We start from the raw sequence: 24975 nt of genomic DNA, 5'->3' as shown, positions 1-24975 counted from the left end.
TGCATTCAAAGTGTGTGCAAGTCTGAGAGTGTTGCGATATTGAAGTTGCTGATTTTCGTGAGCAAGAAAACCTCAGATGACATGCCGGGTAGCACCTTGCCTTGCGATGGTCAACCCCTCTTTCGTAAAAGCCCCTCCGCCTGATTAAAATTTAATGTTAGGTTACAATGTCGCGGGCATCAGGGGTGAGCAAATGTGCACCAAACACCCGAGATATGGATAACATGACTTTATCGCAAAACTCTTGTGGTTCTTAAAATGTCAATCCAAGACGGTTCGGCCGAGAATGATAGCAACGTACTACTAGAGCATTGTCCTGATTATGTAATACACAGTATTACTCCGTACGTCGCGCAGAGCCTACTCCGCACCGATATTGTTACGTCATTTTACAACTTCGTCCGGAAAGCTGTCGAAATATCCCTCTGATAATTACACTAGGAGGAACGACGACATTTTCAAAACTAGGCTTCAGTCTTCAAAACTACAGCATACGGCTGTAAAATATCACCAGTTTTTTCTAAAGAGAACAGCAACAACACCGAGTACCATGTCTGCCGGAAACCCTTCGGCAGCCTTGCTCGTCGAGACGGCCAAGAAGCTCGCAGCCATTCAGGCCGTCGACCAGCACCTCTTGCCGTCTCATCGGTACGTTGGAATCGGCTCTGGAAGCACCGTCGTCTACGTTGTAGAGGCCATTGTCGCCAAGGGTCGTGATTTCTACGGTCCCATGACTTTTGTGCCTACTGGCAGTCAGTCCAAGGGCCTCATCCGTGCGGCGGGGTTGACTCTGGCGAACCTCGATGAGCGGCCCGTTGTGGATGGCAAGCTGGTCGATCTCGACGTTTCCTTCGACGGCGCAGACGAAGTTGACGACGATCTCAACCTCATCAAGGGTGGCGGCGCCTGTCTCTTCCAGGAGAAGCTAGTTGCCATCGCCGCCAAGCAGTTTGTTGCCGTAGCCGGTAAGTCCGGAAATCTGGAGCTCCCAAGCATCGCCGTCGACTAACAGACAGTTGTTCCCAAGACTACCGTAAGCAGTCGCCGCGCCTATGCACCAAGTGGAAGTCGATCCCCATCGAGGTCCTTCCCCTCGCTGCCCCGGATGTTCTTGTCCGACTCCAGGCCCTTGGGTCTCTCAACCCTGTCATCCGCGCTGGTCTTCCTAGCAAAGCGGGCGAGTGCGTAACTGACAACGGCATGTGGATAATCGACGCCCCTTTCCCGCCACTGCTGCTACCCAAGGATCTAAATGCTGAAGTTGATGGTTCCGGAAAGGACGGCAAGTGGGAAATCAGCAAGCTCGCCAAGGAGCTACTAGGTACCCCGGGAATTGTCGAGATCGGCTTGTTTCACGGTTTCAATGGCGACGAAGCTGTAACACTGCAAAAAGTTGGCCAAGCACAGAAGCCGGTGGCAGCTTACTTTGGAACTGCTGAGGGAACTGTTGATGTACAGAGGGCGAAGTAGATATTACTACGATAGCATTATCTCTTATTCCCGATTCGAGGTACAAGCCATACCAAGTCACAATTTTTGTGCCCAAGCCCGAGTGACAAAAAGGGTTCATTGTGCGAGTGATATTTAGTGACTAGAAATCAAGATGAATCCCGACTGCTACCAATACAAACGGTCTATATTAGCTTTACGGAAGTGTCTAGTAATGTAAATTCTGAGGCAATCAAGTTCCATTTTGTCTTGCCATTTCGAGTATCGTGGATGAGTTTAACCTACTCTTCTTCAAATCCATCCTAGCCCACGGTGCATTCCAGAATCGTCGCTTATTGTCGGTCAGGCATGTATGTAGGAGGGGAGTTCCAAGCCGTTGGTTCATTCTCTCAGATTATGTTTCAGTGCTGGAGGTGACTAGGACCCTGGAGTGGCGATGACGTCAATTGCTTGTGACAATGGCTCAACAGATGCCGAGGGAAAAGACACGCATCACGAATAAGATACCCTTTCCTTAGTTCACGTAGCAGCAAACTTAGATAACGCCGGTGCTGCCTCTCTGGATTACTCACCGGCGGGTATGATTGAAGTTGGATAGAGGCAGTCTATGCCAGTTGCACGCAGGATTAGCCGACCGTAAAGCAGATTGCTATCCTTCCCCTCCCTTGACAACCCTCGACGTTAAGACTTATATCTAGGTCATTTGAAGCTAGCCTCTTTCCAATTGATCATGGGTTTCATTCCGGGAGCGGGCGCAGCTGTGTCACCCATTCGCTAGTCAAAAGACTGCCCACATTTCCATGTGTTGCCCCAGGGTCTGAATCGAGCACCTAGCTAGGGGAGCAGGACTAGTTCTACAACCTATATCACGAAAAGCTCGCGTGATCTCTATACAACGTCTCTCTACCAGAAAAGTGTTTGTGGTGTAGGAGGCGCAGCTGCGTCAAAATTAGCTAGTCAAGAGGCCGCCCACCAAGAGATCATGGCTAATGCTTTGGCACAATAACTTAGATATCTGAGAGGAAACTCCGAATGAAAGATATTCATGAGTATCAAAAAGTACAATGGGGTTCTATTGAAGACCCTCACATTCCTAAACTAAACATGTTAAAATAAGACATATAATTATAGGAACCGGTAGCGGAAGGTCGATAACTTGATACCCGTCGTAATACCAATGATTCAACCAGGTGGGAGGGCCCGTCCAGTGAACTGAAACTCGATGCATCTATATGTATCATCAATTCTACGACGTAGCGCTACCATAATCAGTCACTGGGACTACCCGATTCATCATAATGTTTCTCACCAACCCCTCATTGGAAATGTGGCAGTGCCCAACTCTCTTCCCCTAGCGACTAATACCAATGCCGACGTCTTGATACTCAAACTCTAGCTACCTCATCACCCCTCCTTCATCTAGTACTACTAACCACTGGACCTGAAGATAAAAGGAAGCCAATTATCCTCTCTCTCCTGATATCTGTTCATCTACAATCTGCCTCCTCATTGTTCAGGTACCAATTCTTCTCAGCTTCAGTCTTACTTAGAAGTATGTTCACTTCCCTCTGTCAAAACTGAGCAACATCTAGCATCACACGACACTAACAGAATGCTCTACTCGTCGAGGTTCCACAGGTCTCGACTTCCCAACGTCCAAATTATTTCAAATCAAAACCAACTATGGCTGGCCATCCAGAACCCATTATCATGAATGAATCGCCCGTTGCTTCGGGGGACATGAAGCAAGACAGAAGGATGAGTGACGAGTGGGGTGAGTCCATCATTACTGCTACTACCATACACACCCATATGTTTTGTATACTCCCCTCGATTGAACTGGGCTGACCGTTGGCTCTTAACCCAGACGCCTCCAAGGTACCCCCAAGCCGTTTTCAGAAGCGCCGAGGCTCTATCTATGCGACCCCCAGTTCACGTGATGGGCATGTCGACAAGAACTATCAGGAAAAGTTCCATGCTAAGATTGCTGAAATGAACTCTAAGAAGTCGAAGCCGAAGTCGAAGTAGTCAATTGAAATACATAATATGTGTTGAAAACAAAGGAGATATAAAAAGGGGGAAATCCCTGCGACGCCACAGAACGACCATCCAACTGATTTCTTTTCCCTTCTTGCGGCCCCTGCTAAATATTGCCAGCTGCGTCTCTATATCTCCCTACATCTGTACTAGTCCTCCATACCGTCAATGTCGATTGCATCCGGATTCGAAGGCATAGCTTCTGAAACCGCGCCAGCTCCTTCTTTAGACGCTGTGCTCGCAGCAACGAAGCCTGCCGGTGCACGTATCTGTTTTTCCAAAGCGGCCATAGCATCCGCCCCTTCCGTTGGTCTTTGGCTTCGAGCCAGGGCTTGCGAAGCAATGAAGTTGACGTCTGTGTTGTACTGCGCTTGGACGCTTCGCTTGATCCGAAGCATTTCTTTGTAGGTGTCCTCGTTTCCATGCTGCACCTCGAACTGTTCCCATTTGCTCCAGAAGTCAGGGCTAGTTCGGGGATCGCAGAACTGAGATGCGTGGCCATAGATTGCACGAGCCCGGTCAATCTCGCCCAGTCTCTTCTCCATCTCAGCAAACTTGAGACACATCTCCTTTGCCTCAGTGTCAGGCAGGACAGAGATTGCCCTCTCATATATGGGGCGGGTGGACGGGAGACCAAAGTTTGAGGCAGATTTAGTGATGTAAAAGTTGAACATATCTGCCCTGTCTTCGTCCGCCACGGCTCGTGTGGCCCTCTCGTAAATGCGCATCGCGTGTCGTGCAAGACCGCGCTCCTCTTCCAAGTTGCCGTACATCAAGTATATAGTCTTGGCAAATTTGGGCGGGCAGTCCTCCACGGCCTGCTCAAACAGATCGCGTAGTCGTTCAATACCAATTTTCCGGTCGACTGCCTTGGTGAGGTAAAGGTTCCATAGCTCGAATGCCACGGGGTAGCTGAACAAGTCCAGCCCTCTCTCATAGATTTTGAAGGATTCTTCGTAATATTTGTTTTCCTCCAAGAGATTAGCATAGTTGACCACCGTCTGCGGCGTCGCAATCCGAAGCTCAAAGATCCTCTCATAGACTTTCCGGGTTTCATCCAAGGTAGAAACACTTTCTACGAGATCCACATAGAAGCTCCACAGTTTTGAGCTCTTGTGAACCCTCTGTTGAGGCGACAATGTTTCGTCAAAGTAGTCGACATTCGATCTCTTGGGAGCCTGGACAGCCTTGGCCATGACACGAACAGCCTCATCGAAGTTCTCGTTTCGAAGTTCCATTTCGGCCCATTCGATCCACATTTCTGCCAGCTCAGAAACAGACTTAAATGGGACCTTGACAGCTTTCTCCATAATGACGCGAGCGTTTCTCAAGTCTCCTCCACTTTCGTAGAACTTTGCGTAACCGGCCCAAAGCTGATGGAATGCACCCACTGCATGCTTTGGATGAATCGCGGCAATAGCGTCCGTGTACGTTTGTACCACCTCCTTGACGTTGTTCTTCCAGAGCATAACGCGCTTCTCCCACTCTGGAACACTGTTCGGGTTCTGTCGAAGGAGGACATCGTTGAGAAGGAAAGGCCGACGGTCCATCAGATGCTCGAACCGCATCATGCGCACATCGAGCTCAAAATCGGCGTCCTCATCTTCGACACCTTTCTCGGCTCGTGCAGACGCATTTTCCATGAGAGCGCCAATGATCGATTCCTCAAATTCCGTGTAGCAGTCAAAGACAAGTGTGAAATCTCGTACAGTCATGACCGTGGTCATGCCCTCTTCTAGGACATCACGGGCCCTCTCGAAATTGCCTCTTCGTATCCAGTAGGTCGCCAGGCCTGCCCAGAGTTTACCTCTCTGGTCTGCGAATCGGGCAATGCCACTCCGGATGATGCGCTCGGCATCGATCCCGGCGTCGTGTCCTGTCTCAACTTCTGAAGCATGCTCCACGAGCAAATCCACCATTTCGCTCCAGAGCTCGTAATGACCTTTGCCATGCTTGCTGGAGAATTGTATGTTGTTCAGAATGTCGATGTACTTCTGCGTGGCCTCAGTGAACAGCTTTGTTTGAACAAGTAGTTCAACAAAATCCTCCGCATCCTCAGGGTGCACCTCCATATATCGCCTCCAGATCTTAACGGCCGTCTGGCCACCTGCTGAATCAGCAAATGGTCGGTATAGAGCCCATATTCGGTTGTGCTGTGTTATCGGAAGTGCTCTTAGGGCTCGGTCGAAAGTGCGGCGTGCTAAGGTCACGACGGGTTGCTGAGAAAGAAATTTCAGATACATCTCCCAAATCCTCGGCATCTTATTCAGCAGTATCAGCGCTCTTTCGAAGAGAGCGTTCACCTTTCGGTATTCAGCTGCAAATATCGCCGGGTTGAGCGGGGACACGTGTTTGGCTCGAAAAGAGAGGTACTATGACTGTCAGTTTGATACTCCCGTGAGGAAAGTAACAAAGACTTACGGTCTTCCATAGTTTGTACGATCGCGGGAGTTGTAAACATGCGCGCTCCATGACAAAAGCCTGCTCTAGAATTGAACCATGGCGAGCCTTGAATTCGATGTACGCAAGCCATGGCTTGATACTTGTGGGGTCCCGGAGAACGTCCTGTTCGTAAACGGAGTCTTCTTCAGTCTGTTGATATGGATCAGAATCTGGTTTCATGAAAGTCGGCATCAGGGCACATACCACAAGACCAACATCCGGCCGCCGGCCCACCACCACATCGCTGGATGCTAGATCCTCCATTTTGAAAGCCGTTCGATTAGCGCAGTTCCGAAAACTATCGGAAACCTCGTGTCGTCCAGGTGCAGACGAGGCGGCGCAGATACTTGGCTATGCCACGCTGCTCATGGTCCACAGGGCCGTTAAATTTCCTTGTGCAGAGCTCACCTGTCTTCCTGAACAAGCTGACGCTTGAGAGGAATCCAGGGAACTTTCGTCGTTCGATGACGGATGATCGGGGATGATCTGACGTACAGCAGCTGGCGGAAAAGCTGTCCCGGGTCGAGCTGTTTCCACGCGCAGGGCAGACGTAGATGTAGGAAGACGACGTGACAAAAATCCCGATACAGCGATAGGACGGCAATTAGCCACAGCGACTCGATATAATGATAAACTCCAAAGCCTGTACGGCGAAACTCCGGATCCGATGTTTAGTGTACCTGGATCCACTCACTGGCGACTCCGTCATTGCACTGACACACGGGGGCAGAGCTACGGATACGCACCTCGAACACCCTTTATAAATCTAAACAGCCGACGGTCACTTTTTTACATACCTTGGGCTATTAGGAAATAACCATACATCTGCCTGCCCCGACCACTGTTCGCCAACTTTTTCGCCCATCATGTCTGGCGCTGCGGTATGCACGTTCAATTACGATCCCGTACGTGCGGGCTTCAGCTAATTCTGGTTGCATAGGATCGAGAGGCCGTCTTTCCCACCCGGCAATCGCTGGGAATCATGAAGGCGAAACTTAAGGGTGCAGAGATTGGGCACAGCTTGCTCAAGAGAAAGAGTGAAGCCCTTACAAAGTAGGTCAAGATCGGAAGGATCTAGATGTCCGGGAAGCTAACAACACGTTTGCGACTAGGCGCTTCCGAGGTTCGACTCGCCTTGACACATTGATTATACGACTACCACGAAACTGACTCTTATTCCTACAGAGATTACGAGGCGGATCGACGAGGCGAAACGGAAGATGGGCCGGGTGATGCAGATCGCATCGTTTTCGCTGGCTGAGGTGACCTATGCCGTTGGCGGCGATATTGGCTACCAAGTGCAGGAGTCGGCAAAGGCTGCCCGTTTCCGCCTCCGGGCGAAGCAGGACAACGTCTCTGGCGTGCTTCTGCCGGCATTTGAAAGTTACTTGACAGAGGGAAACAATGATTTTGGGTTGACGGGTCTGGGTAAGGGTGGACAGCAGGTCCAACGGTGCCGAGAGACGTATGCTCGTGCAGTTGAAGCGCTCGTCGAACTAGCAAGTCTTCAGACAGCCTTCGTCATCTTGGATGACGTTATCAAGGTTGTCAACAGGCGTGGTATGTATTTCTTTGGTGAAAGCATTTGGACTCGAGCTGACTGTTACAGTGAATGCCATTGAGCACGTTATCATTCCCCGAACGGAGAATACCATCAAGTACATCAACTCGGAACTCGATGAGCTCGACCGTGAGGAGTTTTACAGGTTGAAGAAGGCAAGATGGCAAACGCTCTCATATGTTGGATAGGAGCTAACCGAAACATAGGTTTCGAACAAAAAGCAGCGCGACACTGCAGCTGCCGATGCGGAATTTAAGGCAAAGAGGGAGGCCTTGGCACAGAAAGAAGGCGGCGCCCAGAAGCAGGAAGAAGAACCTGCCGATGCCCTTGCTGCCGATGAGGACGAGGATGTGATTTTCTAGATTTTGGCTATACTCGTGTCTTTTCTGTCGTGTTTCCTACGTTGTACTCAGTTGGGGCAAATGAATGTTTGTTTTATTACTACAACTACGACGGTTCCATGAGTTCCATATCAGTTTCAGATTCCAATGTCTTAGTAGTCTTAGAGGATGAAAGCTACTGCTGTTAGTGTTTATTGGCGCTGGTAGGTAACCTTGATCGTCTTGTCTCCCAAAGACATCCCGCCAGTGCTCTCCTTGGCAGAAATAGCTCCTTGTTCAGAATCATACTCAACAAAGGCAATTCCACGTCGTCCTGGTACCAGTCTGACTTCGCGGAAGCCATCAAAACGACCAAATACAGACGTAAGCGCCTCCGCATCGTATTCGTCTGGGAAGTTCTGCAGAAACAGAATCTTGTTCGGAGGCAAGTACTCGTCTGGCACAACGGAAGATGCCGCTATGCTGGTTGATTTGAGACCAGATGAGCGAACTGCCTTGTTTCCCCTGTCGCCAGCGGCCCCGGCTCCCCGTTTGAGTTGTTTCTGCTCCTCGCTGGCTTCGAATGCCTTCTTCTTTTCTATAATGTATGTCAGTATTTCACAGCCATGGAGGTAAATTACGACACAGAAAGATATCTCCTCACCTTTCTCTGCTTGACGATGCTGTTTATGGGCCTCAAGATCCTGTTCGCTTCCATTCATCTCTACCGTCTTGTCGCTCCTTGTCCGTGCCATCGCGACACGCATGGGCTTATCGAACAGTGAGAATCCGTGGGTTTCCTCAACGGCGTTCTGGGCGCTCTGTGCGTTGTCGAATACAACAAAGGCCTGTCCTTTCGACTTCAGGTTCTTCTTGGCCACGATTTCAACAACATTTCCAAACTCGGAGAATATAGCCCGCAAGGACTCGACGAGGGTTTCGATCTTGACGCGTTCCTCTAGATTTTGGACGTAGACACTATTCCCAGTCAGCCAGCTGCCTCACGTAGCGTGTCGGAGTGCAATGACACGCACGTGGTGATTGGCGATGATTCCATGTTGAGAGTCTTTCTTTGGCGATGTTTGTTTCTCTCTGAACGAGTACGTGCAACTGTATTTCGTATTTTGCGATGCAATGTTGTCGAGTTATGGCGTTTGGAAACTCCAGTAGCGGACTGGACAGGCTTCGCGCTTTCATCTAATTATGTAATTAATGCCATCTACGGATATGTCTGTATCGGGGACTCTTACTCTAACGCGGTAATGACGATTATGTAATAATGCTGCCCTGTTAACTGTTAACGATTACATCTATGCCGCTGCGCACCCTATAATGAAATCCGGCGCTTCATCTTTTTTACTATCATGCTGGATATTAGAACGCGAAGGTTATTATCGACTTTTGGATTTTGTAAAAATTACCTATTAAACTTTAGCTATTGCCTTATTTTAGTCTTCTTTCACCTTTCCTGCTGCATGAGACCAACATCTAACTCATATACATTGGTAGGGTAGAGAGGTATGTACAAGAATATATTTCATGGAATATGTGTCCAGTATTAAAAATGAACATACAGATAGATGATCAATATCGTTAACTGATAATGTTGTCAGTATATTAGAAAACCGAATAGAGTTTCTTTTCTTCAAAATTTCTGAGTAGACACAAAGTCCGCGAATACTTTAAGAGGGTCCATTCACTTCTACATTTATAACATTTTTTTTTTTTGAAGAGCATGCGTAGGGTACATTTCAAACCCCCAAATGCGATTATGTTTGCCCATCGCCAGGAGCTCCAATTCGGCACTTATGTCCAGGCCTCTAGCAATACCATCGGCTCTGCCCGGCATGAGATTGGCTCCCTAGGTTTGCTAATAGCTCGGCATCTGGTATACATACACTATACATTAGCAGCATATTCGGCCGTGTCGATTTCATCCATGTCCAACGCCGTTATTATTCCCGTAAGCTGTGGGTGGAGAAAGAATACAATGGAAACAGAACAACGACTGGAATCTGCAGAAGCACGTAACTCTTTGCCATACATGTACCGGTCTGAGCATTCTAAAGCAGAGAAATGAATGTGCGAAGGTCGAGTCAGCCGGCGAGAAGAGTATTGCACAGAACGGAAACATGCATGTCGTGGTTTTCACTCATGCGATTCGTCTAATACAGGCAAATTGGCTATGTTACATGTAACATACTAAAGATTGTGATGAGGGGCATGCAAAGATAGGAAGACAAGAGGTAAGATTCATTTTACTTACAAATACACATAGAGAGAGTAATATTATACCAGGACCTCTGGGTCACTGCCCCGTAGATCTTCGCGACGCTTTCCCTTCAACCTCCTGTGATGAAATGCGAGTAGCGCTGAGACCATCTTACAAGTACATGATTTACACTTAAATATTCGAATACAGAAATTGCTCCGTACTCGTAGATACGAATGTGCAATAACAGCAGTTTTGAGCTCGGTGGTGTTGCCATTACTCGTTGTATAATCGAAACTAGTACCCGCTGCTCACTACTTTTGCTCATCGTCAACTCCTCTCAGGGCACGTGGGCAATCAGGAACCCGCCGGACGGCACATGCGGAACCTCTAGACTAAAATCCCGTAGATCTTCACGATACATGTAGCCTGCCACTCTTCTACGACGTCGTGTTATCCTACTAGTGCGCAGTTTGTGCAGACATTACCATCTAGAAATTACGTCGTGGATCAATATATGCGTACATGGAGCAGTACATGTGATATAAAGGTCGGTACTTGATTCTCACAGTCCAGATTTCACCGACATCGCATCTTGAGTGGAAGTCCAGACGAGATAGCCCCATCCATTCCCCTATGATGCTACTATTGCTGTCTTTAGTCCGTAAATAAGAGACCAAAGGGATTCCAATGGGGCCGTACGAGTACATGTATAATGCCATCCAAAATAATAGATATATCCTTGCCTCCCCCCTCCCCGGGAGACTTCGAGTCTTCAGTTGTTCTTCATAGATGTCTAACCCAGTCTTGGAAGGGTTGGGACTGATTTTGCGTCATCATGAACACTCATTCTCAAATTCGAAGACTATCCGGCTTCTGGACGAAGTTTTATACCTCCCCAGAGCTGGAGGTTAAACAAAGCATCCAGTCTATTGACCCTATGATTGATAAGGCATTACTCCTGAGATCTATCCCAGCCCCCCTTGAGCCCTCACATCTACCCCTGAAACTCCTTCATGGTTTCCTTACTGAGGTGCCCGGAAGCTGACCCGTTTTCGAGCTTCTTCTATGCCACACGAAGCTTCTCCAATACCTTCCGGATGATTCCAAATCCAGGTCAGAAGGGGAGGTAGCAGTTTTCGTCAAGTCTACCAGCGAGCTCGCCAAGAAGTCTTACACTGCCTTCTCAGACTTTCTCATTGACGATGCCCAACCTGCCCTGCGCACGACCCAACCCGATAAGTACATCTCTCACCGCGGTTTGAGGGAGTACGTCAAGAACTTCCGCCTCCCGGTTGAAAACAACTCGACACCTAAAGTTGCCATCGCCCTTCCTAACGGCCCCTTTCTGGAAGCGACCTGTATCGCCACTACAACCTACTATACTTCGGCCCCAATCAACCCAGCGGTAGGCCCAGAGCAGTTCCAGGCTGACATCAGACAGTCAAAGTCCAGCTTTATCCTCACTACGCCAGACTACTGCGATAAGCTTGAGCTGGGAGCTTGGACGACTTTTTCCAAGGTCAATGTCATCTTCGTCAACTGGGATGGACGCGACAACATCAGCCTTTAGACTCATGATGGACAAGCATTACCAGACATCAAGGGCTACAGACAACCAAACACCGCCGATGATATTGCACTAGTCCTGTTTACCAGCGGAACTTCCGGGTCAAAGAATACCGTGCCACTCACAATACATTCGATCATTTTTGGAATTGCCTTCGTGGCCGTATCATGGGGCCTCACTAAAACGACGTGTGCTTGAATATGATGCCGTTATTTCATGTGTAAGTTTCACCCCCCTACGACAGTCAACTCAGGCTCAGAGTCGTGTGGGTCCAACACATATTAATATTTGTTGACACTGCGTATATATAGTGGAGGACTTATTAGGAACATCTTTGCACCGATATTCTCGAGCGGCATGACGGTGCGCTGCTCAGCCTTCGACCCCACCACATTCTGGGACGTCGTGGAGAGCCTCAATCCTACCTGGTACTATGCCTCGCTTTCTATGCACTCTGTCATCCTGAGCGAGGGCTAGCTCGACCCGAAGCTTTAAAAAAGAGCAGGGTGCGGCTGGTCTGCAATGCCACTGGTGGCCTGCTGCCGTCACTCGCGTGCCACCTGCGGAACACTTTCAACTGTGTTGTTCTTCCCAGTTATGGTATGATCGAGTAAGTAATTACAAGATGCATTTGGTCAACAAATTATAGTAGTGGTCAGCTGATAGGTCACTTAGGTTATGCCAATCTCAACTCCGCATCTTGACTACCGACTCGACCATGAAGGCACTTCCGGTATAAACACCGGTCCTGAGCTTACAGTTCTGGACTGGTCTGACAACCGTGTTGAGCCCAGAGTTGTGGAGAGATGGCTCTACAACCCTTCCCCATCGCCATCCTCTACCCGATGCGCCGTGCGCTCCAGTGGACGGCCTTCCTCACTTTCTTCACCTTGGCCCAGAGTTAGCATACAGCTGAGCTGTGGATTGGAAGGTTACAACCTCACCCTGTCCGTCTTTTTTGGGCGTGAAATCGCCCGCTGTGTCGTATCGTTCGTTGCAATCATATCCAAATGGGCCATCGTGAGGGACTCTACCCTATGTGGGGTTAGTACCACACCCGATGGTGGCTGATGCAAAAGATCGAGAGCGTCTGTGGAAAGGGAATCTTTGACTTGAATGAGACCACCGAGAAGCTGTACCTTCGCCTCATGGAAGCCAAGATCGGAAAAGGAGTCAAGCTGAATCGTGTCTCTTTAGGCGAATGTGACCTTTTGGATATCCGGGACGGAGCAGCACTCGATAAGTGCGTCTGCCGACCATTCGCTGCTGAAGGCAATATATCCATGTACCTGGGGCGCATCGTCATCGGCGAGAATGCCCTCGTCAGTGTTGCCTCCATCGTCGCTGCCGGAACGGAAGTGCTACCCAACACCTGCATCGGTCCCAACACCTCCAATTGGGAACTTGGGGATGCTGACGAGAACAACCGTGACCTGGCGTCTTCCGCAGCAGCCAAGCCTCATTGGCTACTCACGCTCCTGTTTACTTGCCCGCTTGGTGTTGCCACGTGGTTCCTCTCTCGTTCCCTGGATGCTCGGTCTCTTGGGTATGGTTATTGACAAGCCCGTGGAGCGGGATATCTCTCTTCGTTGTATCGTGGCGTGGTTCAGCAACGATACGCGAATTGTGTACCACTACTTCTCTCTCATTCTGGGGACTTTTTGTGCGCCATATATTTTCTTCGGTTTTATGATTGTCATCAAGTTTATCCTGGATCTCATCTTTGAGGATCTTCCCCGAGGATCAAGCAAGTCCATGGGAACCGTTAATACCTGGCTAGCAGGTCTCATCGAGACACTGCTCCCGGCCCCTCGTCTTCACTCCATGACCGAACTGTTCGGTCAGCACTACGAAGCAACATCTACAGCTGTTCGAATGCTTGTTGGTAAGGTTGGCAGGCGAGTCTACTGGCTAGGCACTGGTCCCGCCATTAGATACTATCACCTTTTGGATATCGGAAACGACGTGGTGTTCGGCTCGAGGTCGCACCTGATCACCTCTGATGGATATTGGTCCGAACAGGTCAAGATTGGAGATGGTGCAATGACTGCGGACCGTGTTTGCCTGCTTCCTGGCGTAAGCATAGGTGAAGGTGCCATCATGGGATCCGGTACAGCAACACACCGAGGAAAATCTTACGACGCATACGGGACATACATTGGCTCCAAGGGCGGCGACGCTGTCTGCTTATCAACCGGTGGCACCGTGGAACGTGAGAAGAACCGCTTGGACCCGAAGACGCCGGAGAAGCAGAGAGTGTCTTTGGACATGTCTTCCACTTCTGAGAGCAACTCAACCTCGCCGTTCGGACATGTCTTCTACATGAAGCAGGCACCCTACCATGTCATGGGCCCCTGGGCCATCTTCGGTTACTCGGCGTTTATGTCGGTCCTCACGAGCTTTTACTAGAACGTGCCAAACATTTCGGTAGTCCAGATTGTGAACGTTATTTTCAACCGATGTATGCCCGAAAGAATCGGCCTATGGCGGGACGTCTTGACGGTTTACTTGATGATGTGTTCTCATTGCCATCTTGACAACAATTGAAACCATCCTTGCACCAGCGATTGTCATCACTGCGAAGTGGGCGCTCCTGGACCGACGGAGAGTTGTAAATTATATCTGGGATAAGTCGCCGTACTGCCAACGCTGACAGCTCTTTCTCAGCATCGAGAAGCTTCGTCGAAACTGCTACGGTGGCCAGGGCATCCTAGGTCTCTTGATCGGAAACCATTGGGTTGTATTGTACTTCAAAGCACTTGGAGCCGATATTGGAGACAACTGTGCGCTCTTTTCTAATGGCAGGCCCAGCCGACTCCTCAGCGGTGCCAGGATGAATAATGACAGCTGCTTGCTTGAGCACACACTCATCATGGGAGGCGATACCGTCGAGGAGAAGTGGACGATGCAGGGGTGGCCCGCCGAGAGGTGTACTGGCTCGCGAGTCAAAAATTAGATTAGTCACATGTTGACTCGATGAGGCGGATTTGCATGACTCTCTTTAAAACGGGTGTATTTCCTTCTTTTTAGTATTTTCTTACTGGCCTTTTTTTCTTATGCCTAAACGGAAAGATTATATATTTGATTCTAATTAGGATAAATAAGTATTAATGTAGAGTTTACAACGACATATAATAAATAGCATTGATTTTTCCCAGGTTATGGTTAACTTGGCCCGAGGCATGGCTTTAAAGCGGCAATAGTAATATTAATACGGAGTATCGGCAGCCCTACAGAAGCTCATGTTGCGTACTTTTTTTCCCTGTTGGTTGCTGCCGTTTAGGTACCGGGAACCCCAAACAACGCATGCACCAACAACATAAACATCATCGGCGATCAACAATACATCATTCCCCGGTTCTGTCTCACTAGGTCCGGACTACTCCATATCCCTTCTTATAAATATACGCATCTCTATTGGGCCCGTGGAAAGTCAGACGCAGGCCATCCTGCCGATCTGACAGTGCTGTGCCGAAGCGGCGGCAATGTGTCACCGCCTCCACAATGTGTTGGAGTGCAGCCCAGAGCAAAATATCTAACCGCAGCTATATGGTCCTATGTACAATTCGCTCTCGCAGAGGCTCATTGTACAACCTTTCGTCTCCGAGTCCCCTTCAACAAAATTTCCCCATCATGCCACGAACAGGCCTGCCTCAAGCGTGCCGATCGATCCTGAGGCCAGTATCCATGGGTTGCAGGCACCTCTCTTCACCATCAGGTGTACGACCCAAGCAGCGAGCTTTGGATATCGTGAGACATCCCCTGATCAAATATACACAGGCAAATTCAATACATATGTGTACATCTTAAACCGTATGCTTTAACTGAATTTGTTGCTTACTGTTTTTACCAGGACACATTCTTGTCTGTGCTTGAGGTCTCTGCTACCAAACGTGACGCAAAAGGCTATCTTCAGAAATATACCCCCAGAAAGTCAATGTCCAGGACAGTCGAGGCTCCCTCGATTCAAGAAAGCACAACTGCTTCCAAGAGCCCGGTGCATGTGGCCATCGTCAAATTACGGTGCCCTCAACATCTGGACCAAGACACCGTGATGGGCATCGCCAAGACCTTGGTCCAGCTCAGAGTGCTGGGGCTCCTCAGCGTCGTGATATTGGATTGTGGCCTTAATGAGTCGCGCCAGTTGTTTGAAGATCAGTCTTTAAGGCTGTGCGAGGCTCTAGACTTCTTCTCCAAACCTGGATGTAGACTCCTTCGAGACGTTGTCGTGGGTTATGAACCCTCTTCTTTGTCGCCGCTGTCTGTCGTTGACGACCAGATGCTCATCGACGACACGGACCGGCTGAAGAACTCCATACAACAGGGCATTATTCCAGTGATACCATCGCTCGTCTCTACCGAAGGGCTTTCTGTTCCTCAACCCGCCAACGCAGACCGGCTTGTCTTGAATTTGGCAAAGTATCTGGTCGGGCTGCAGTTCAAGGCTACTGGCAGTGAAAATGCCGTGGTCGAAGGTGACGGCGTTGAGAGGTCTGAAAAGTTTGCTTCGGTTGAGAGAATCATTCTTCTAGATCCTCTTGGGGGGACACCAGTACCTGGACACCCTGGGGCATCCCACCGGTTCGTTAATCTTCAACAGGAATACGATACGCTCATGGCACATCTTATGGGCCCAGAGGGTTCTCCGCTAGTGCAGAAGGAAGAGGGTGGGGTTTGGGCGACAATTCATGCGTCAAACCTCAACCTCGCCAAAGAGGTCTTGTCGATACTTCCCTCTTCGTCTTCTGTTCTCCTCACCACCCCATTTGCTGCAGTGAGCTCAAATTCAGCTTCAGCTTCGACTCAAAACTCTTGGACACCTCAATTTGGAATTGATGGCATGGTCAAAACCAGGCAAAAACGAAATCCCTTACTTCACAACCTGTTGACGGACAGGCCTGTGTATTCATCGTCTCTTCCGTTTCAGAGAATACAAGGCAGTGACTACGACGGGAGGGCAACAGGTCCTTCATCAGCTGCCACTCTCATTAAGCGTGGCATGCCCTTGACCATCTATCCTGATATCCGAACCAAAGCCTGGTCGCCGCCGCTTCCTGGAGGACCACGCCTGCGTCTCACGGATAGATGCATCGACCTTCCACGGCTGTGCCATCTTATCGAAGACTCCTTCAGCCGCAAGCTTGACATGGAGGATTATTTAGAAAGAGTCAATGAAAACCTGGCTGGAATTATTGTCGCTGGAGAATATGAGGGAGGTGCCATTCTGACCTGGGAATGCCCGGACGGTCTTGATCGGGAGACGGCATATAAGCAAGGTCGCCTTGTACCTTATCTCGACAAGTTTGCCGTCTTGAAAAGCCGGCAAGGGGCTGGTGGCGTTGCAGACATTGTCTTCACAGCCATGGTCAACGATTGTTTCCCCGAGGGGGTTTGTTGGAGAAGCCGCAAAGACAATCCCGTCAACAAGTGGTACTTCGAACGGTCCCTCGGAACAACCAAGTTGGAGGACAGTAAATGGACAATGTTTTGGACTACACCTGGGCTAGATACACGCGGCCAGACCCTGCGCGACTACGAGTCCGTTTGCCGCACGATCAAGCCTTCCTGGTCAGACAATAAATAAGCAAATAGTAGACCTAGAAGAAAATATGGATATCTGCCCCATCCACTTGATAACATGCTATGCACTATTGATCAAAATGTGACTGGCAGACAGTGAACCCCTGATACAGCCGCTGGCTCAGCCCTCAGCAATAGATGAGGAAATATCATATAATTGAACTGTATTTAGTCTTTTTTATAGACTGACGCATCGGGCTGAAAGTTCTTTCGGGGGACCTCTCTTCCATTGCCTCCGAGTTAGCAGGCAGCCTTACCCTTCTGCTCTGCTTACAGAGAGCTACGTGTTACCCAAGACCTTCTTGTCTAACGGAATTAGTATGGATGCCTGCCGCACCTTGGTCTCCCATGAATATTCGTCCAGTGATAATACCTACAGACCAAGTTCAGGTACCCTAGAGCTAATATCACAAAATATTCGGCCGATTTCCAAGGACAGTAAATTCTTACCATCGAGATATAGATAAAAAGACAATCTGACAGTCTACGTAGTAGCTCCTCTTTCTTCCTATTGCAGCGGTATTCTACAGGTCACTGTCAGGCCGCCTTTACCTGGATATCCGCCACTTGTCCTTAACTCTAGCCTGCTGCTTCTCCAGTAAGTCCAGGCTGTACAGACCTTCCATGAAAGAGGTCTGGGAGCAAAGCAGCCAACCCTAAACCCAGGGCACTTTCCTCGCTGTTAGAATAGCCACTCATTCCACGGCGTCTTGAGGACAGCTTCATAGGCAGCACAAAAGTGAAATAAGGGCGCCAGCTGATCCTCCTCGGGAGAACATCGCGAACGCCCCATCAAGAGGAGGATTAGGGCGCTCTCGGCATAAAACGGTCGCGGTAAAATATGCTTGGCCTGTCTATAGGTGACGTTTGGCTCCATGCTCCCGCCAACGGCCTAAAACACAACGCCGGACGCATGGCACATCATTCGTAATATATCGTACATTTGCTACCAAAGTAGAGCCAATGAATAGATAGAGTAAAGACCTACCTAGCTAAGCTATAACGAATACGACGTAACGATCTTGATTACCATTGCAGCAGGCGTCAAAACGGTGTGTTTATATTTGTTGGCACGATGAGGCTGGGAGTGCCCAAGGAAAAGAACTTTTTTTTTTCGCAGAATGAGTGTACACCTATGATGGTTTTTTCCCATATTAGATTCCTGGGTTGTTTGTTTATTTTAACGCCGGAGCGTCCCACATATGGGCAAAGGGCGCAAATTAAATTCCAAGGGAACTGACATACAGAAGGCACGATGTAGGATTGATACCAAATACTGAGTTATATACAATCAAACAATCAATATCTACTTTTGCAATAGAGGAGTGTATGGAATGTTTGCCGGACATTTCATTAATAATGGTCTTCAAAACATATAAAACTCGCAGACCAATGGGCTGGCTATATAACAACATTTTGGGTATTTCAATTCCTAAACAATGATTCAAACATACACGAAGGGCTTTTTAACTTTGAATATGGAATACACCAAGTACCCACATAAGACTAAAATCAAAAACTATTCAAAACCTTTGATATATTTATCATATACATATAAAATAGAACCATAATAGTTGCTTGGCAGATTTCATATGATTGCTAAGAGTTCGGGGAATGAATATTTGATATGCACTCATTTTTTTTCATTTAGAGTAAAGCGCATAACTCCTGCGTAAATATGTTTCAAATTGTACTGTTATCGTAGCTTCGAAGCCCCTTTTCAACCCTTTTATAATATATAGTATAATTTAGCTACTTGAAAAAAATGCGAGGGATTATTATTATATTAATATACTATACAAATTCATAATATAATTCTTGAAATCATATTGGATATGGTATTTGAACATCCCGTATATAAATCAAATATGGCGTTAGCAAAAGGTTTATGCCCCTTTGAAAACAATTTGTCAGGAAGACATTTGAATGGCAAGTTTTGTATGAATTATTACGGAAAGACGTTATTATCAGGCCTCCCTTTTCATGACAAACAGCATTTGATTATATAAATATTGCCACATGTGGTCTTCGTTCTGTCCATTCATTTCCATGCGCAGTGAGTTTTATTACCTGATTGTCGTAGTTCTTATAGTAACTAGTAGAACTATTCTGATATGGTGTCTCTATAACCTGCTAAGGCTGACCGATATAAATATACTAGTTCTTTTTGCGCCACTATACACACAAGTCTTCTAGCCTGTCACTTTTTTTACGCTTATGGGAGCATTTGTTACATGTAAAGGCTTAATGGATGGATGAATGAATATTTGTTTTGTTGAGGGCCATAGAGGTCGAGAAGAACTTTACTTTTCTTAGAGTAACCTCTCTGTAAATATGACAAAGACCAACTTGTACGATCGACAAAGGGTATGTACTATTTTATTTACAATGCATTCTAGCTTGGTTGAAAAAAAAAAAAAACCATTGCCAGGTCCCCACTATATACAAGACTATATTATATACAAGAGATCATGATGCGAGGCTAACAAAAACGTTGGCGATAGACGATTTGTCGTACTTGACGTATTTTCCCTTGCCCTTGTCAATTTCATGATAACGGTCCCAAAATCGTTCATAGAGTGGTAGCAGCTTTCGGCGTATATCCTCTCCGAACATGGAACGGACTTCCCTCTCCATGTTGTACGATTTGTGCTTTGAAACCATGTCATCAAAGGCGTTGTTAAATTGAGTGAACTTCTCCTTGATCTTGTCCTTGTCTTTACTGCTCAAGCCTTTGACCACAGAAGCAGAGTCCGCTGGTCCAGATGTTGGTCGCTGCGTTCGGTTTGTGTGAATTGTGTCAAAGAGGTAGATGGAAAGGTCTTTGCAAATGTCGGTATACAATGCAGTCGCCTTCTTTCGCCATTGGTCCAACATGTCAATGCGTGAAGCAAGTAAAGGTGACAATTCAGAGTCGACAATCATTCGGTCGATTATGGCAATGCTGTTTGCCAAGAAGACACCCACAGCGGATTTTCCCTTTAACATCAGGCGACCACGTTGCTCCAAGGAAGACAGAAGTATCTCCACAGTATCAAGGCAATAATGTGAGAATATATCTTTGCCATCAGCGCCAATGTCGAACGAGGCTAGGCTTGGGATTGCATCAGACGGCCGACTGCTTGCAGAGGCAGATTTCCAGCCGCCATCGCCCAAGGAAATCATAATGCTAGATATGGGCCGAAGAAACTCCACCATAACTTGCAAACGGCGCATTGTCTCGGCCACGATTGGCGATGGAGCTCCATCTAGAGGGAGAGACTGAATCCCGTTAACCTTGCGCTTTGTTTCCTCAATTAACTCTGCAAGAGACAGTTTCGCGGTTTCTCGCACAGGTTTCAGAGCAGCCGCCAAGGAGCCTTTGAGCTCTCCTGTTCGTGTCTCGAGTTGCCCCGACAGACCTGAGACGATCTCGGTTATCTCATATGCGAGATAACAGTCGGTTGGGAGATGAGCTTTGATATGAGAATTGAGCTCGCGCAGTGTTCTTGCGAACTCAGCGAGGGCTGGCTGACAAGTTGATTGGAATACTGAGCCCCAGTCGTCGCGTGTGAAAATGCTACAGATATTGTCATACTCGGACACGAGTATACCCTCCATAGCCTGCGCATAAGTACCGATTCCGTTTGTTCCTGCGCGATATATAGCACCGGGGTTTTTCTTCTTTGCCGTATTGACACTTGCAGCTGCCAGATTCACTAACGACGAGGCTAGGTAGGGACCACGTATATCTGCATACAGTCTGGCGACAGGCGATTCTGAACTGCCTTGTTGTCTGTTTGCGACAACATGGGAATAAACAAGCCCGAGCCGCGCGACTTTATCCTGGGAGAGGACGGGAAACGGCTTGTCCTTGGTGATATAGTGAAGTGGCTCAATAGAGCGTGGTGTCTCCCCTCTGAGAAGTTTGTCAAAATGACCCTCAAGTTGAGTATTGCCTGAACTTATCAGACGTCCCAAGTCAGCCATGGTGCGCTGGTTGGCGCGCAGATTCGATGTCTGCATGTCACTATATGATTTGTTGAGTCGTTTGATGGAGGCCAGGTAGTTTGGCAAACCAGCCTTGTCAGGCCCAGAGCGGATGATTGCCTCTTCGTCGTTTTTACTGTCACCTGGCTGGCGTAGACGGTCGATGGCAGCAAGAACCGCATCAACATCTACATGATGGTGAGGGTCAGCGTGCCTGCCTCATTTCATACGTCACACTGGGGTACACGAACTGTTGCCAAGGATTTGGAGGTTCCTAGTCTCTCCATTGAGGGGACCCGCGACATCACGAACACTTTGGCCAGTAGACTCCAAGCGGCCAAGGCTTGCTTGAATCTTCTTGGTCAACTGCGTTGTCTTTTCTAGGCGGGAGTTGAGGACATCAACTTCAGCTCTGGCCTCCTCGTCAACAGCCTGGCTGCCCTTGCCTACCGCCATGACGCCGAAATCGACTTAAACGAGAGCAAGATTCAAAATCTAAGCCGCAAGATGTAAGATCTAAGAAGTGCCGACGCAGGCAAAAGAAATCTTCTTCCTTGAGAAGACGCAGGATTGACGATGAATGCAAGCAAATAGTGAACTCGAGGTGTACTGGGGACCATCCATGGTGATACCTGAAGGGGGTGGGGTTTGTCCACAAATTATTATGTAAGTAACTACTTTACGCGTGTTGTGCACGAAACGCGTCGGCGCGTCGTTCTCCCTTCCTGACCTCTTAATAATACCCCTCGATTTCCTACGCTCAGTGCATCTTCTTTCCCTGCGCGAGCATCACCACACATTCCGCAGTAGGCAAGCCGCCCATTCAACGAGAACCAGCCATGGATCCTTTCATCCTTCAAGATGAAGGTGTGCGAGATCGCATTCGCCAGGCCGAAGAATTCTTAGATCCCAGTACGCTGCACTACCACGATTAGCTGATGAGATACATACTAACATCTTGATGACTAGACGATCCTCATGCTCGCAGCTACAGATCGGAAATCATATTGATGCTGCAGAAGAACCAACGACGTTTGACTGTCAACCTCGACCATGTGCGAAATCACAGCCCTGAACTTGCTCAAGGTGTCCTTTTTGAGCCTTTCGACTACACCATGGCCTTCGATCATGCGTTGAAAAAGATTGTCGAGACCATCCCTCAAGCACGCCCTGACCAGACAGCACGAGACACAATGTATTATTGTGCTTGGGCAGGAAGCTTTGGTCTCAACTCCTGCAATCCTCGCACGCTCTCTTCTCAGCATCTCAACTACATGGTGTCCATTGAGGGAATCGTCACAAGATGCTCCCTTATCCGCCCTAAGGTGGTGAAGAGCGTTCACTATAACGAGAAGAAGGACAAATTTCACTTTCGCGAATACCAGGATCAGACAATGACGAACGGCGTCACTACCTCCAGTGTCTACCCCCGAGAAGACGACGAGGGCAATCCCTTAACCACTGAATACGGTTTCTGCACCTACCGGGACCACCAGACTATCTCGATTCAAGAAATGCCCGAGCGAGCACCGGCTGGACAGTTGCCACGTGGTGTAGATGTTGTCCTCGACGATGACCTTGTCGACAAGGTGAAGCCCGGTGACCGAATCCAACTTGTGGGGATTTACCGCACCCTTGGAAACAGAAACACAAGTCACAACAGCGCCTTGTTCAAAACGGTCATCCTTGCGAACAATATCGTCCTTCTCTCATCAAAATCAGGCGGCGGTATTGCTACGGCCACGATCACGGACGTTGACATCCGAAACATCAACAAGATAGCCAAAAAGAAGAACCTCCTTGATCTATTGTCGCAGTCACTAGCCCCAAGCATTTACGGCCACGACTATGTCAAGAGGGCTATTCTTCTCATGCTCTTGGGTGGTATGGAAAAAAACCTTGATAATGGAACCCACCTGCGTGGCGACATCAATATTCTCATGGTCGGCGACCCATCTACTGCGAAGTCTCAACTTCTACGATTTGTGCTTAACACCGCTCCGCTAGCGATCGCAACAACCGGGCGTGGCTCCTCTGGTGTTGGATTGACTGCTGCCGTCACCTCGGATAAAGAAACAGGAGAACGACGTCTCGAGGCCGGTGCCATGGTGATGGCAGACCGCGGAATCGTTTGTATAGACGAATTTGACAAGATGTCCGACGTGGATAGGGTCGCTATTCACGAAGTTATGGAACAGCAAACTGTCACGATTGCCAAAGCTGGTATTCACACCTCTTTGAATGCCAGGTGCAGTGTTGTGGCTGCCGCCAATCCAATTTTCGGCCAATATGACCCCCATAAGGATCCCCACAAGAATATTGCACTACCGGACTCTCTCCTCTCCCGTTTCGATCTTCTCTTCGTTGTCACGGATGATATAGAGGATACGCGAGATCGTCAGATTTCAGAACACGTTCTGCGAATGCACCGATACCGGCAGGCTGGTACGGAGGAAGGTGCTCCTGTGCGGGAACAGACATCACAATCTCTGGGTGTTTCAGCCAATTCCCAAACCGACACCCCCGGCCCAACCGAAGTTTATGAGAAGTTCGACGCCATGCTCCACGCGGGTGTGACAGTCACATCTGGTCGTGGCTCGAATAAGAAACCAGAGATCTTAAGTATCCCCTTTATGAAGAAGTACATACAATACTCCAAGACGAGAATTCACCCTATCCTAACTCCCGAGGCCTCGGAGCGAATCACGGAGATTTATGTTGGTCTTCGAAATGATGAGATGGAGGGCAATCAGAGACGCACCAGCCCTCTAACTGTGCGTACGCTAGAGACACTTATCCGACTTGCCACGGCACACGCCAAATCGCGTCTGTCGAATAGAGTGGAAGAACGGGATGCTCTTGCAGCCGAAAGCATCTTACGATTTGCGCTCTTCAAGGAAGTTGTCGAGGATAAGTCCCGTAAGAAGCGGAGAAAGACGCAAGCCCCTGAATATGCTTCTTCGAGCGAGGAGAGCGATGATGATAACGATAGCGACGACAACAATGCATCTCGCGCCCACAGTCGAAGCGAAGTAAACGCATCGGTCCGTTCGACACGTGCCACAACTCGCTCGCAATTAGGGCCTTCGTCGTCCCTCAGAACGAATGGGGCTAATGAAGCCTTGGAACTCCCGGATGATGACAATGAGGATGCAATGACTCCCCGTCGCACCTCCAGGCGAGCAAACGCCGCGTCTGACTCGCAAACTACTTTTCCTTCATCGATCCCAGCTTCTCAGCTGCCTAGCCAGACTCAAGAAGCCATACAGGATGATGGCGGTATTACAAGCGGCACTGCTGGCCTTGCTATCGACGATAGCCCCATTGAACCTCAACGCTTGGCCACTTTTAGGACAGCGCTCGGTCAGCTAATGAACACAACCCTGTTCGAGGATGACTCGGCGCATGTTGATGCTGTTCTTGAAGCCGTCAATAGCAAGGTTGGCCGTAGCAACGGCGGCCACTTCGATAAGACTGAAGCTATGAAAGCTCTGAAGAAGCTTCAGGAAGCCAATCATATCATGTAAGCTGTCTTCTCCTAATCATTCCTTCAATTAATGTAACTAACGATTTATGCTTCAGGTTCGCGGATGGCGAGTATGTATACAAGATATAAGGATCAAGACACCTTGGATGATTGCAGTGATGAATCTACGTTTGGCGTCAGGAAATGGTCTTACTTTGTATATGATGTAGAAGGCATTAGGAGCTCAGGTATAATGAATCAAGTTTGTGCATTTCTAGATATTACTAGCCGTTCAATGTAGGCAACGCTATGTAACGGGCAGATATAATTCCGTGTTGTTTCTAAATAAACGTGAATGCTCCTCCTGCA

The 24975-nt window shown here is 48.5% G+C and overlaps 11 protein-coding genes across 11 annotated transcripts; 8 read left to right on the top strand and 3 right to left on the bottom strand.

The window, feature by feature from the left end:
- Nucleotides 1–550: 550 nt before the first annotated feature.
- GMORB2_4173 (ribose 5-phosphate isomerase A) lies at nt 551–1470 on the top strand (the record flags this gene model as incomplete). Its single annotated transcript, XM_035466148.1, has 2 exons — nt 551–965; nt 1028–1470. 2 exons carry the CDS (start codon nt 551–553, stop codon nt 1468–1470), a joined length of 858 nt encoding a protein of 285 aa, XP_035323985.1.
- Nucleotides 1471–3132: 1662 nt separating this feature from the next.
- Nucleotides 3133–3477, top strand: GMORB2_4172 (uncharacterized protein; the record flags this gene model as incomplete). Its single annotated transcript, XM_035466147.1, has 2 exons — nt 3133–3223; nt 3317–3477. 2 exons carry the CDS (start codon nt 3133–3135, stop codon nt 3475–3477), a joined length of 252 nt encoding a protein of 83 aa, XP_035323984.1.
- A 158-nt stretch (nt 3478–3635) lies between these two features.
- Nucleotides 3636–6192, bottom strand: GMORB2_4171 (pre-mRNA-splicing factor SYF1; the record flags this gene model as incomplete). Its single annotated transcript, XM_035466146.1, has 3 exons — nt 3636–5858; nt 5908–6078; nt 6133–6192. 3 exons carry the CDS (start codon nt 6190–6192, stop codon nt 3636–3638), a joined length of 2454 nt encoding a protein of 817 aa, XP_035323983.1.
- A 602-nt stretch (nt 6193–6794) lies between these two features.
- On the top strand, nt 6795–7851 carry GMORB2_4170 (V-type H+-transporting ATPase subunit D; the record flags this gene model as incomplete). Its single annotated transcript, XM_035466145.1, has 5 exons — nt 6795–6809; nt 6869–6981; nt 7124–7488; nt 7538–7668; nt 7696–7851. The coding sequence occupies 5 exons, from the start codon at nt 6795–6797 to the stop codon at nt 7849–7851; spliced, it is 780 nt and encodes a 259-aa protein (XP_035323982.1).
- Nucleotides 7852–8021: 170 nt separating this feature from the next.
- Nucleotides 8022–8866, bottom strand: GMORB2_4169 (tubulin-specific chaperone D; the record flags this gene model as incomplete). Its single annotated transcript, XM_035466144.1, has 3 exons — nt 8022–8407; nt 8474–8787; nt 8844–8866. 3 exons carry the CDS (start codon nt 8864–8866, stop codon nt 8022–8024), a joined length of 723 nt encoding a protein of 240 aa, XP_035323981.1.
- Nucleotides 8867–10859: 1993 nt separating this feature from the next.
- Nucleotides 10860–11594, top strand: GMORB2_4168 (Phosphopantetheine attachment site; the record flags this gene model as incomplete). Its single annotated transcript, XM_035466143.1, has 2 exons — nt 10860–11054; nt 11103–11594. The coding sequence occupies 2 exons, from the start codon at nt 10860–10862 to the stop codon at nt 11592–11594; spliced, it is 687 nt and encodes a 228-aa protein (XP_035323980.1).
- Nucleotides 11595–11601: 7 nt separating this feature from the next.
- GMORB2_4167 (Phosphopantetheine attachment site) lies at nt 11602–12068 on the top strand (the record flags this gene model as incomplete). Its single annotated transcript, XM_035466142.1, is given in 3 exon segments — nt 11602–11666; nt 11681–11779; nt 11903–12068. The coding sequence occupies 3 exon segments, from the start codon at nt 11602–11604 to the stop codon at nt 12066–12068; spliced, it is 330 nt and encodes a 109-aa protein (XP_035323979.1).
- A 593-nt stretch (nt 12069–12661) lies between these two features.
- Nucleotides 12662–14547, top strand: GMORB2_4166 (Acetyltransferase (isoleucine patch superfamily); the record flags this gene model as incomplete). The annotated part of the gene is made up of 3 exons (XM_035466141.1): nt 12662–13137; nt 13202–13975; nt 14259–14547. 3 exons carry the CDS (start codon nt 12662–12664, stop codon nt 14545–14547), a joined length of 1539 nt encoding a protein of 512 aa, XP_035323978.1.
- A 677-nt stretch (nt 14548–15224) lies between these two features.
- GMORB2_4165 (amino-acid N-acetyltransferase) lies at nt 15225–17175 on the top strand (the record flags this gene model as incomplete). Its single annotated transcript, XM_035466140.1, has 2 exons — nt 15225–15341; nt 15445–17175. 2 exons carry the CDS (start codon nt 15225–15227, stop codon nt 17173–17175), a joined length of 1848 nt encoding a protein of 615 aa, XP_035323977.1.
- A 2465-nt stretch (nt 17176–19640) lies between these two features.
- GMORB2_4164 (exocyst complex component 7) lies at nt 19641–21176 on the bottom strand (the record flags this gene model as incomplete). Its single annotated transcript, XM_035466139.1, has 1 exon — nt 19641–21176. The coding sequence occupies one exon, from the start codon at nt 21174–21176 to the stop codon at nt 19641–19643; it is 1536 nt and encodes a 511-aa protein (XP_035323976.1).
- Nucleotides 21177–21979: 803 nt separating this feature from the next.
- Nucleotides 21980–24921, top strand: GMORB2_4163 (DNA replication licensing factor MCM3; the record flags this gene model as incomplete). The annotated part of the gene is made up of 5 exons (XM_035466138.1): nt 21980–22052; nt 22110–24663; nt 24723–24737; nt 24784–24854; nt 24908–24921. The coding sequence occupies 5 exons, from the start codon at nt 21980–21982 to the stop codon at nt 24919–24921; spliced, it is 2727 nt and encodes a 908-aa protein (XP_035323975.1).
- Between the last annotated feature and the right edge of the window lie 54 nt (nt 24922–24975).

Source organism: Geosmithia morbida (assembly GCF_012550715.1).
Source record: "Geosmithia morbida isolate 1262 chromosome Unknown scaffold_2, whole genome shotgun sequence".
NCBI lineage: Eukaryota > Fungi > Ascomycota > Sordariomycetes > Hypocreales > Bionectriaceae > Geosmithia > Geosmithia morbida.
This window is presented reverse-complemented; position numbering and strand designations above follow the sequence as displayed.